This window comes from Egretta garzetta, unplaced genomic scaffold, assembly GCF_000687185.1.
Source record: "Egretta garzetta isolate BGI_Z169 unplaced genomic scaffold, ASM68718v1 scaffold596, whole genome shotgun sequence".
Lineage (NCBI taxonomy): Eukaryota > Metazoa > Chordata > Aves > Pelecaniformes > Ardeidae > Egretta > Egretta garzetta.
Window position 1 is genome coordinate 1,068,365 of NW_009260129.1, and position 13,206 is coordinate 1,081,570.

Genomic DNA, 13,206 nt, shown 5'->3' on the forward strand with positions numbered 1-13,206 from the left:
GGTGAGCAATTGCCTTGTGCCTCATTCGTTTTGTATATTCTGTATATTCTGTTATCATTCTCATTATTACTATTATTATTATTTTCTCTTATTAAACTGTCTTTATTTATCTCAGCAGCTCTAACCTTTTATTTTCTTTCCGATTCTCTCCCCCATCCCACTGAGGGAGGGGGGGGAGTGAGCAAGCGGCTGCATGGTGCTGAGTTGCCAGCCGGGTTAAACCACGACACCATCACTCTGTGTTTTAGTAAAAAAACCAAAATAAAACCAGATTTATTTTCTTATCCAGGAATTGAGAAATGAAGAGTGCCTTTAAAGAAAAATTCTCAAATCAGGTTAGAAGTCCAGACAAGTTAATTTAAGTGCAGTTGGTGTTTGTTTTCCATTGGGTTTTAACTTGAAATTATATTCCAGTAACTTTTCTGTCTTGCAAATAAGTAATAAACTACTGAATTCTTATCACTAGCTGTAGGCACCAACTTGGAAAATTCAAGTCTTGGGTAAAATGCACATAAAACTATTTTTTACTTTACTGTGAATTGAAATATCAGCATCCCCTCACAACGGCTGTACAAGAACAGCATCTTAGTTCAAACAAGAAAACCATTCAGTGTAATTTTTTAATTTTTCTGTAATTCTAATGCAAACAAACAAGTAACATAATCATTATTATCTTACTCATCAAGTAATAACCTCAGGATTACTCTTTTGTGTTTTGGTATGGATTACCTATATAACTTAGCAGGCAGGCATATAAGTATTTTTTCACTGTCATCTCTGTAATGAGACTTAGCTTTTTATGGTACTTAATTAACTAAGGTATTATTTCCTGGGATATAAATATGATAAACACTAGATGAAAATAAATATTTCAAGATACACTATTATTTATATGCAGAGTAGCTAATACTCATGACAGTGCTATGGTATTGCAGTATGGTAGAAAACCTCCATGCATAAAAGCCAAGGAAGTCTTTCAAGCCAGAACAATATCCTCAAACTCCTTTAAGATTTTAGTATAATCTTGTGGTCCTAAAGCTGACAGTGAGCTTCACAGAAACTAGAGAGAACAGAATCCTTTGTCTAACACTGAGAAAAGCCTTATCACAGTCAATGTATTGCTGCAGCCTCTGGAGGTGGTGTTTCACAAGCAATGGGATGAAGGGGAAGTGCCATATGACCTAACACTGACACAGCAGAACATGATACAGCAGTTGAGTGATAACAGAGAGGGCTAAATAATTTGTTTCACCCTATCTCATACAACCTCCTGCCTCCCCACAAAGAAATCTACTCCTCTAACCAGAATGTTGATTCAGGGCTTTTTAATAACAGATCAAATCCCAATGAAGCAATAACCTTCTTCCACAAAAGCCTTCTCAACTGATCTAAAGACAGAGATCAGAGAACTGATAAGCAGTCATCAGTTTCCTTTCACCAATCCTCCTTTATGAAATCAAACTTCTACAACCAAAGATCAAAACCTACAGTATGAAAGGGCAATTAATGCATCTGTAACCAGAGACCAAAATTCAAAGTAAGCAATTTGCTCTGTAATAGTGAATAGTTGACCTACTTTATGCATATACATTTTCTCTATACAGACAACTTAAAATGTATCAGCCAGAAAAAGCGTTATAAAATCTACCTAAAATAGAGTTGCATTATTCCATATAAAGACATTCTTATTTGTCACATTCAAAAATTAAAGTAAATATATTACTGACAGGCATTATCAATAAAAAAGAATGGAGACCTTCAACACTCAGTCCAAGTTCTCTTTCCACATGGAACTAAAGCAATAAAAGCACACACAATGCACAACTGAAGGAAAATCCTGTAAATCAGGCAACAAAGTAAATGAAAACAGAGGAGAAATCTTATCGATTATATTCTCAGTAGTGGTAAATTAGACAGATAAGGGAACCTTAGTTACAGACCTCTAAAAATTCTGATGAAATACTGAAGACTGTAGGCCAAGAAATATGCTACTGCACCTGCTAGGAACATGTCACAGGGTTTGTACTAAATCTGCAAGACCTCAGGACTTGGTCTTGTCAGGCTTCCTTTCTCTAGGCTTATCTGTGCTAGTCTAGAGCTTTGTTCTAGCTTAGATGTAACAGTAATTGTTGAAGAATCAGATAAACATTAAACTGTTTCCTTTTTAGCTTAGCTTTCTACGATTGTAGGGTATAAAACCTATCATTAAAATGCTGATACATTGCTCTAAGTAAGAAACAGTAATATCAAATAGCTATTCTGTGTAGAATAAACAGTCCACAATCCCAGATTAAAAACATAGCAAAGAGGATCATGAGCATGGGATGGCAGTATTCAAGAAGTATCCAGCAAATGTAAAACACACCATACATAGTAAACCCAGATGTTAAATGGAAATGGAAACCAATGAAGAATGAGTAAGGCATAGACTGTGCTAGAAAACATTAAAAATAGCTGCAAGTGGACCCAGTGGGAGAGCCCCCCCCCCAGTAATACTTCTCCGGGTACAACACCTGTAATGGTGGTAACCCTTTCTCAGATGGAAGCCATGGACTTTAGTATGGAGAGGGGTAGTAGAAGTGTAATTCCAGAGAAAAAGGGGTGAATACTGGGAAGTACTAGGAAGATAAAAACTAACTGCATTGATAATAATTCTTTGATTTCACAGTTAAGATTTCAATTAGAGTAATAGTAAATTCTTGGTTTTGCACACAAGGTGTGTTTTGCCCACATAAACTACACAAACTGTAGTACAACAAATTGGTGAAGAATGCAGTTTGGATGCAACAGCAATAGCAAATGTTGGACAATTCCAGCAATATGGCCCTCTTTGCCATACCAGAATTATCAGGTAAATGGCTAAATTTGATTAATACATTACAATTTATGTAAGAAGGAAGTTCACGTCTAGTATAGGGGACTCACTTGGCTTCCTAATATAGGTGCAGCCATAGTAGTCTTTATCTATTCTAAACTGCCAGGTAAGCCTGTACATGTCATTGCAATGACAATGCATTTTTGTTTCAGTATACAGTGACGTGCTTGACAAGCAAAATTGTTATTAACCAGCCACAAATGTAGATAACATAATTCAAATATTCTCATATTATACAACGTATGTGACAAGTTGTAGGTTACACCCCTTGTATTATCATTATGCCTCCAATTATAATAAAAACAAATAACTTTTAAGCATAGACAAACTGTGATATAAAATGCGTGGGAAGAATTGTGTTATAAGAATACAACACTTACACTTGACAAAGACAGTGAAACCTGACAAACTTCTTACCTTTAGAATCAAAACAATCAGGTAACCCTTTCCGCATACATATTCTAACTGCAAGTGCTTTATTTTGAAATAAAGAATAATCCTTTCATCAGACATGCTGTAACATTTATTCCAGAGATGCCTGTTCTTTGAATTAATGTCTTCACCCTAACTAGGGGTTGCAGACTTCTTATTCCATTGCTAGATCAGTACTGTCACTTGATAGATTATGGAAGCATCCTATATCTGATTTTGAGTTAGAATTAAGATTTTGATTTAGCATGGCCATAAAATAAATATAACATATAATCATAGGGAGACAACCAAAAAGACAAACCAGTGATCACTCTAGTCAATCACATCATTTACAAACCTAATCCTATTTTCTGAAACAGGCAGTTTCTGGAATGGGAGTAACTGGACAAACTGGCTGTAACACACTTCTCTGAATCTGTCAGGATCCACAAGGCTCGTCTTTCACAGATTTCAGTATGAAGAAAAGAAAAAGATGAACTGCAATCTGAATGCTTGCCTAAATATTTTAGCACAAGAGAGGCTGGTCTCTGTGTTTTCTGCCACAACAGAACTCGACACAGTCTATGCCAGCTTTGTTTAGGGATATGGTAAGCTTTTTGATCACTTCCAAAGATTTTAAAATGTCACTCCCACATTGCTAAAGCTCTGAACAAGCTAATCCAGTGGCAAAACAAGAAGAGGAGAAACAAATGGGTTTTTTTAAACCACAGAACTTAGGTAACAATAAAAACAGCAAATAAAAAAATGCTTCTTTATCTCTGAAGGAAGCTAGTGGTCAGCAACCTAGAGCCCTGTTCTCTTTCACCTATCAAAGAAATGGCATTGTAACATATAATACATATATTCAATAACTTCGATTTATATAGATTACATTTTTCCATTCTTACACACATCTGGACTATGCAAGTATACAGGATAACGTGTTTCACAATATATAGCCTTTAAAAATTCTGAGTAGAAACACAGACTGGTCTCATTCTCCACGAACGAAATCATAGTCTGTAGAAAGGTTAACATTCCTGAAAGTAATGAAGAACAAATTGGCTGTTCACAATGTTGTTGTTCACAGGCCACAATTTGCCTTCACTTGGAGGGGTGTCCAGTACACCTGGAATCGACTGCCCTAGGGGTGAAAACACAGCCTTAATATCTGCTATGCTCCCTTTTTTGCTGTGCATGTTAAAGACCGGTTTTGGCTTTTGCAGTTACAAAAATCAAGTTATGAATACTCTGACCAGGAATAAATGGGCCCTGCCTCTGGGCAGGTGGAAGAAAGGGACAACTGGGTTTAGTGCACTGTGTGGCTTTGATGGTCTGGCACATCAGCCCCCATACCACTTGGGCTGGTCTGAAAAGGACAAGATGTGAAAAAATATACTTTACACCACAACCAGGGACTACAGTCCCATGCTGGATGCCAAAAAGGACTATCGTGGTTTAATCCCAGACAGCAACTAAGCCCTCACAGCTGCTTGCTTGCTCCCCACCAAGTGGGACGGGGGGAAGAATCAGAAGGATAAAAGTGAGAAAACTTGTGTGTTGAGATAAAGTCAGTTTTGTAAGCAAAGCAAAAGCTGTGCATGTAAGCAAAGCAAAATAAGGAATTCATCCACTACCTCCTATCAGCAGGCAGGGTGTTCAGCCATCTCAAGGAAAGCAGGGCTTCATGCCTAACGGTTGCTTAGGAAGACAAACGCCATCACTCCAAACATCCCCCCTCTTTCTTCTTCTTTCCCCAGCTTTATATGCTAAGCATGACATCATATGGCCTGGGATATCCCTTTGGTCAGTTGGGGTCAGTTATCCCATTTGTGTCCCCTCCCAGCTTCTTGTGCACCCCCAGCCTCCTCGCTGGTGGGGTGGTGCGAGAAGCAGGAAAGGACTTGCCTCTGTGTAAGCCCTGCTCAGCCAGAACTAATCCATCCCTGTGTTATCAACACTGTTCGAAGCACGAGTCCAAAACATAGCTCCATACTAGCTACTGTGAAGAAAATGAACTCTATCCTAGCCAAAGCCAGTAAAATAGGGAGTCTAATGCATATTTAAGATACATTGTTCAGGATTTACAAGTGAGAAGAAAACAGACAAGACAGTATGTGAAAAATTAATTAAGCAAAATATGCTAGTACAGATGACCAAAGAATGCTGCCAGTGTTAACATCAGAAGTCTCTGATCCAAATAATATTGTTACACAGTACATCCTATGGACAGAACGTACCCATAAACTGAAAGGTACTTTTTCAAACAACACTATGCTGTATGTGTAATTTCATGTAAGCCCAACTAAAACAATTACAAGAATCACAAGAATTCTATTTACACAAAAATTCTGCCTTAATAAACACAGTGTAAATTCAGCTTTTCATCCAAAAACATTTTTTACACTGTAAGAGTTTTGCTTGAACCATTTTTCTTTCCAATTTAAAAAAAACACTGAGAGAATCTAACTGTAAATATATATTTAACTTCACATTTTAACAAACATTCAAATCCCAGTCATTTGCCAACTTACATAGCTCCATTAGTGTAGACTGTGTCACTTCCCTCCACATACTGAACCTGGGCTGGGTAGACATGCTGTACCTGTTGCACAGTCTGCACTTGCTGTACCTGAAAACAAGAACACCAGAAATTTGAGATATTGTAAAGAAGGACTGATGCTTCAGTGCATCTAATGGCTTCTGAACAACATGTGCTATCTCTGTTTGCATAATTACTGAAGGTACATGATAGCAATAGCAAGGGAAGATACTGTTCTTGCACAGTATTTGTGCTGTAAGTCTGGTAAATGGAGCCCTACAATTGAAAATGTATGCTCATGAAGCATATACACCTTCAGTGCCTAAACCAGAACTAACTGGAAAATGATACAGATGAAATGAAGTGTAATAATGCTTTGCGCCACACTGAAGAATTACACTTGCTACACAAGAAAGTATCATTTGGCCACATGTATGCCTTTTCTTATTCCATTTCTTCCTAAATAGTACAAGCCTTAAAATCACAGCTCAAATGTGTTGCACTAAGTTTAGAAATAAAGGTTCACATTAGGATAGCTTTTTTCCCAGTAATGCTTTGACCCAATGTACAATTATGGATCAAAACCTCCGGTCTGAGTAACCCCTTCTGATTTCCCATGTGAATCATTACATAAATTAACTTATATCCCTGAAATACAATTTCTCAGCTTAAAAAAAATATAAAGATGTTTTCTAATTATTAATGTAAGGTACAGCCGCGTACATTTCCTCTCCCAATAATATTTAGTTACTTGATTCAGTTATCAAAATCAACACAAAAAACTCTGATCCAAACTATGCATGTTACTAGGCTTTAGAACAATTTTTTGAACTATAAAACATAAATAGCTGTATTGCACAAACATCTTTTCAAAGAATTAAACTACTTCTATTTCCATCACCTTTGACTTCATAAATTAATTCAAATCATAATTTCATGAAACAGGCTTGATCCAAATCCACTATAAGAAAGCTTGCTATTAATTAGAATCTCTCAACACTCAAATTTGCCAACCTGTGACAAAACCATCTACTCATGCAATAATTGGCTAAAATATATATGAGCTTTACTGTGAAACATATATGCAATATATTATGATAGTTTTTAAGTTTGATTCTAAAAGTATTTCTTCCCCTTGGGTGATATAAGTTCTACAACCTTTAATCAACAGGAGAAGGGCAGTCATTGTTGATCAGTCTATTACAGAGCACCAAACTGATCTATTTAACCTATACAGTGAGAAAACATCTTGAAAGCAGGCTTTGTTCTTAAAACCAGTAATTTGTCACCTGCCATGTAATGGATATGCTTCATTTTCTCTCCCACTAGCACAGCTGGGGAAACACTGTGGAAATGATGCTGCTGTCAGTATGAATTCTATGTTCTTGTCCAGCCTCTCCCAAAATGCACTTCATTCCCTATTCACACACGCTAGATATGGCTTACTCCCTGTTAAAAAAAACCCACACTATTTTTCTATTAATAAAGGAAATGTGATTTTCTGCCTGTAATCTGAATTATACAGTATGTACCATACTGAATTATACAGTATGTACAAACACAACATTATAAACTTCCTATCAGTAAATGCAGGTCACATTCCCATTCTATAAAAGGTATTATAGTCTCCCATTATTCTTGGATACAAGCTGCTACCATTTCAAAACCAACAGGTTCAGCACAGTGCAAGACCTTTAACATAGAACTGAGGATACGGCAGGGACAAGGTGGTATAGAGTGTACCAAAGCTCAGTGTCTATTGGACAGGAAACTGAAAAATGTATTTATTTTCTGATTTCAAAAACAACAACAAATTAATTTACCATAAAACAAAATATTTAAAAATGTTAAAATTAAAATTTCCATTCATTTCAAATTTTCACCAATTTTTGTATAAAATCATTATTAGCCTAACATGCAGTCCCACTAGAAATGTTATGACTGTTTATGCAAATAAAGTAACATTTTCAAAATCATCATTTAAGAATACTCTTCTGCCATAATGAAAATATTTGTTATATGATATCTCCAATACTAATTTTATTTCCTATTTTACTTCATTTTGGGAAAAACGTTTTCATGAGTATTAAGTCTAGTGCCTCTGGATTTTCTTTTTAATCTTCAACAACAGGAAGAAATGAAATGCATGTATCTACTCTCTATGACCACAAAATTATCCAAGAAGTTGGTTATGAGGAAACAAAACACCATCAAAAGAAATCAACAGTTTTTGTGGAAATTATAAAAAAAGTAATTTCTTTCTTCTCTTCTGCTTTATTTATCATTTTCCTTGCACATTTTATCAACCTGTTAAAGGAACTGTATCAGCTATGTTCTTTAGTTTTTGGGGCAGAGGAGAAATTGGAGATAGCAGAATATTCAACAGAGATCTAAACCTATATGGCTTTCTTGTATTAAAAAATACTCCACGAATTAAATGATTCAGGCTGAAAACAGAAAACACAACGAAATATTTATTAAAAAGTGACAGTATGCAAATTCAAAAATTGTATGTTCTGGGATGGACTGCTGAGCTAGTCATGGTAATTGTTGTTATTGTCTGGCTGGAAAACAAAATTAACTGACTTGTATAGGAAATAATGACTGAAGTAGGGTCAGACAGAAGATCTTTCATTCCTCTTGCTTCAGTGATTCTAGCCTGAAATAAATAACTGGAATAGGATTAGAAGTAAGCAGCTGAAATGTTCCAGGAGAACAAGAGGTGAATGAGAACTTATTTCAATATGTATGTGTAACTATAATTACTAATTGAGGGGGGGAAAAAAGGAAAATAAATTATATTCTTAATTATACTACCTCAGAGGAACAAATGAGGGACTAAGTTATACTGTATCTATGAGAGTTTGTCAACAAGCATTAAGTGTATAAAACCATACTGAAATGCAGAAATTATACTGAAGCATAAAACAAAATTTAAAGGAGAATTTTGATTTCCAGTAAAAAATACTTATGTTCAAAGTACTACTAAGCAAAGAGTAGAACAATAAGGCAAAACACACAAGGATTTTTAAACTCCATTTAAAAAAGAACATATAAATATCCACAGTGCCTATGCAAATGACTTCGATGTGCATCGTTTTCTGTTCTCAGAGATAAAAATAGTTTTTGTACTTTCATTAGTCTGGAGTAGTTTTGGCAAGCAACATATAAATAGCACATGCTGTAATATTCTAAACACATTCATAGTTATATAATGGCTAATGTCAGTTCATGATTATGTTTTTCATATGCTAAACATGATTTTGCATTAAGAGCAATTTTGATTAGCAGAAGTCTGCATCTCCAGTTAAGGATACAATGCGTTGTGAACACGATGGCCATCATGTATGGTGGATATGAAGAAATGCTTTGCTCAACTTATGACGCATGGATATACATTTATAAAATAGATTGTATGGCTATTTTTAGATTTATTTCTCCAATCCTTCCACACTGCATGCCATAAACTACAAAGTGAGGTTAATTCTGAATCCTTAGAAGCTTACTGCACTGTGCTAAAGAGTGCCTGTTGAAAAAGCAATGATAGGTTAGTGAGAAATCCTGTATGTGAGGAAACAGAAGACTAAGAAAATTCCTCAGGCTATTAAAATGGAATTTAGTTATACTCCACCTTTTTGATGTTACTCTTGTTGATTTTTGCTTACATGTGGACATGTTTGTCCGCTTAGCAGTCCCCTTTGTGCCATCTCAAAAGCGACAGCTGCTGTGCTGCTTGAAACCAGGTGCCACCAGTGCCACTTTTACCAGAGGAGAAGCCCAGGTTTTCATTAATAGTACCTTTTTTTCCTGTTTTTGAATCATCACAGCAGACTTTTACAAGCTCCATATTTATACTACCTATACACAAATCAGGAATTTGTTGTAGCTGAAAATACAAAAAGTTACTTTTTCACTGTTTGCTGAAAAGACAGGATGCTTCAGTACAAACACAGCTGTAGGAAAAAGGTTCTCAGTCCACCCTTCCACTTATTCAACTTGCTCTTCTTCAGGGAAAAAACGTTTCATTTTCAAAAAGATATCATACATTTTGTGAGCATAAATAAAACACTGATGCCATGAAAACAACCCCAAATTAATGCATGAATGAGATGTCATTTACATATGAATATATAGAGGAACGGAAACATGGGAAACAAAGACCTCACTAGGAAAACTGAAATACTATACAGCACTTTTAATATTAATTAAAAACAAATTCATCTAAACCAGCATTATTCACTATAAAGTATTAAGAAATTACTGTAAACATAATACAGAAGTTTCAGCTTACACCAAACTGTTGCATATACACAGGCACTTATGTTACAGTATCTTTGAATTTAACAAAATTCAAGAGAAGATAATCCAAATGTGAATATTCACACATATTTTGGATATAGCTGACATTATAGAAAAAATCTTCAATCTCTCACACTGATCAGTACTTCAGATGGATAAAATTCAGTATGCACATGGATAAAATTCAGTATGTAATATTAGACCATTGTATGTATATTGTATTTGCTTAAAACAAGCAACTGTGTAACACTACCAAATTGCCATCCTGTATGTGAAAAAATGAAACACAGGAATAACAAAGGACAGGTCACATAAACTACATCTATTAAACATCTGTCAGCATGAAAGAACAAAAAAATCAGACAAATTATCCAGATCATATTTCATAAAGAAAAAAAGTCTTGCACTTCACTAACCTTACAAAAGAGTTAACCAGACAAAATCTCCTACAAATTTAGCCAAGTTCAAGTATCATGGAAGGTTCAATTAAAATCTAACATAGTATTCAAAAGCCTTTATCCTAATCAACATTCAAGTAAAGAGAGAAAGAGAGAGAGCTATTTAACAGTGTGAACTCAGGAGAAAATACTTCAAACAAATCTTGATTCACTAGTGGTGAATTCTGAGCAAATACACAAAGACAAGCATTTAAATAAAATGTTAGAAATCCAAATTCAATGCTCTGTTGAATCAGGTTTTTTTTAAAACCAAGCTTGCATCCTAAAAGGTACATGAAGACACAAGCAGAAACTACAGTAATGGAACTATAAGGCATTGTAAATTGAGTCCGTACATCAGGAAAAACACATTAGTGAAATGTATGAGACTGTGGAACACATACATAAAAATGCACCTCCTGGAACTTTAGAACTAAACTTAATAAATGCTGAAGAATTTTATTTAGGGAATAGTGCTCCACTAGCATAGAAACAAATTACACTATTTAATAAACTATGTCCAGTTCTCATATTATTGATTCTGAAACTATGAAGTCAGTTTCTGATGAAAAATGACATCAGATGTCACCCAGAGTAGCTGTCACATGGCCAGCTAATTTCTGTGTATTCTGGAAAAGTCTTGGACAGCTATCATAGCTTTCACACCCAGTCCCAGTTCTCTACCTCCACACTTTTCTTTTTTTCCTCCCCATTTTCGTTAGCTACCACCCCTTCCAAAGCTTGGGGGTGCTGCCTACGTGAGTGACCATCTCATGTAATAGAGGCGTGCGCTGTGCTGGCTGCTATAAGTCTTCTTACTTCCCTGGCAAATGCCCTTCATGAATTACCTATTGTCATACCACAAATACTTTCAGGACATTGTGCAAAGACTTGCAGGGACTCAAGCCTAGAGAGACAAAGGAGACATTTTTACATTTGTATTGCACTTACTTGGACATCCAAATGAAAGGAGAAATGATATAGCAAATAATATCAGGAACATACTCAGTATTCATATTTAACAGAAAAATGCAAATATGCAGTAACACAAATTAAAGTAAATTTCTATGAGCCATTACATAAATTCCATAATAACCTACAGGTAGAATCAAGTTCGTGTACTATTGGTGTTTGTCAGATGTTTTAGTTAAGGAACAGATTCTGAAAACAGCTTGCCTTTCTCTGGCTAGTTTAATACCAGCAAAATAAAATTGATAAAAACAGAGCAAATTAATTAATTTAGCAGGCTTGTACAAAATTATGTTCTTCATTACATTGTGAAGAACTATCCTTCCTGATTTTTTTTTAATCTTCCCAAAACTAACAGCCACCTACCTGTTGCTGAACTGGTACTTGCTGTACTACCTGTGTGGGCACTGCTGCCTGGCCAGCCACAGATGTCTGTAAAGTCACAGTGGAACCTGTATCCGACCCAGTCTCTGATGTCTGCATCGTGATCTCTGAATAAAATTAAGATGCAAAATTAAAAGGTTAGTGCATTAATTTCTTTATTTTGTCACTTATATTAGCACAGTAATTTGTCACTTATCTGTATTTGGATCTTAAAATTAGCTAAATACCAATCTTGGTATGAGCCAAAAGGTTTTTCCCCCTACAAGCATAAGAATTAGTACAAATGGTATTTTATCTTACTTGTATTCAAAATATCTTTTATTGGTGTGTGCAGAAACCTATATCACTTCTCTGAGTTTTGTCACTTTAGGAATAAAAGAAAAATCAGCAGCAAATCTCTCAGTTGATAAATAACTGGTCATCATTCAAAACTGCTTTTTCTATGGCTTACTGAATTACACTAAAAACTCTATACATTCAAATTCAGAGTCAAACTTCTAGCAGGACACAGAATAAAGGGCTGTAATCTGGAAAGCAGACTCAAAAGCAACTCAAATAACCTTCTTCGGTAGAAAGCATTAAAGTAACCACTGTAGTTAAAATCTGAGAAGAAGAAACTTTTTGACACTAAAACAATATAGAAATACATACGTGGCAGCAAAGTGCCTAGGAGTGTAGCCCTGGCATTTAAAGGGAACAATGGAAATTTGGGTAGAATACTGTCATGGTTTAACCCCAGCTGGCAACTCAGCACCATGCAGCTGCTCGCTCACTCCCCCCACAATGGGATGGGGGAGAGAATCAGAGCAGTAAAAGTGAGAAAACTCGTGGGTTGAGATAAAGACAGTTTAATAGGGAAAGGAAAAGCCACGCACTCAAGCAAAGCAAAGCAAGGAATTTATTCACCACCTCCCATGGGCAGGAAGGTGCTCAGCCATCCCCAGGAAAGCAGGGCTCCATCACGTGTAACGGTTACTTGGGAAGACAGACACCATCACTCCAAACGTGCCCCCCTTCTTTCTTCTTCCCCCCACTTATATATCAAGCATGACATCCTATGGTAAGGAATAGCCCTTTGGTCAGTTTGGGTCAGCTGTCCTGGCTGTGTCCCCTCCCAGTTTCTTGTGCACCTGGCAGAGCTGAGAGCTGAGAAGTCCTTGGCCAGTCTAAGCACTACCCACCAACATCAGTGAGTTATCAACATTCTTCTAGTACTAAATCCAAAACACTGCACTATACCAGCTACTGGGAAGAAAATTAACTCTGTCCCAGCTGAAACGAGGATAAAT

At 36.0% G+C, this 13,206-nt stretch overlaps 1 protein-coding gene across 1 annotated transcript in view; it reads right to left on the minus strand.

The window, feature by feature from the left end:
• Positions 1-12,019, minus strand: part of RFX3 (regulatory factor X3) — a 59,026-nt gene extending 47,007 nt beyond the window's left edge. Inside the window, exons 1-2 of the mRNA XM_009641501.2 lie at positions 11,900-12,019; positions 5,821-5,918 (exon numbers count right to left, since the gene is read on the minus strand). Of these exons, the coding sequence (XP_009639796.1) occupies positions 5,821-5,918; positions 11,900-12,016 (215 nt within the window). The 5' untranslated portion in view covers positions 12,017-12,019. The remainder of the gene's footprint in view (positions 1-5,820; positions 5,919-11,899) is intronic.
• Between the last annotated feature and the right edge of the window lie 1,187 nt (positions 12,020-13,206).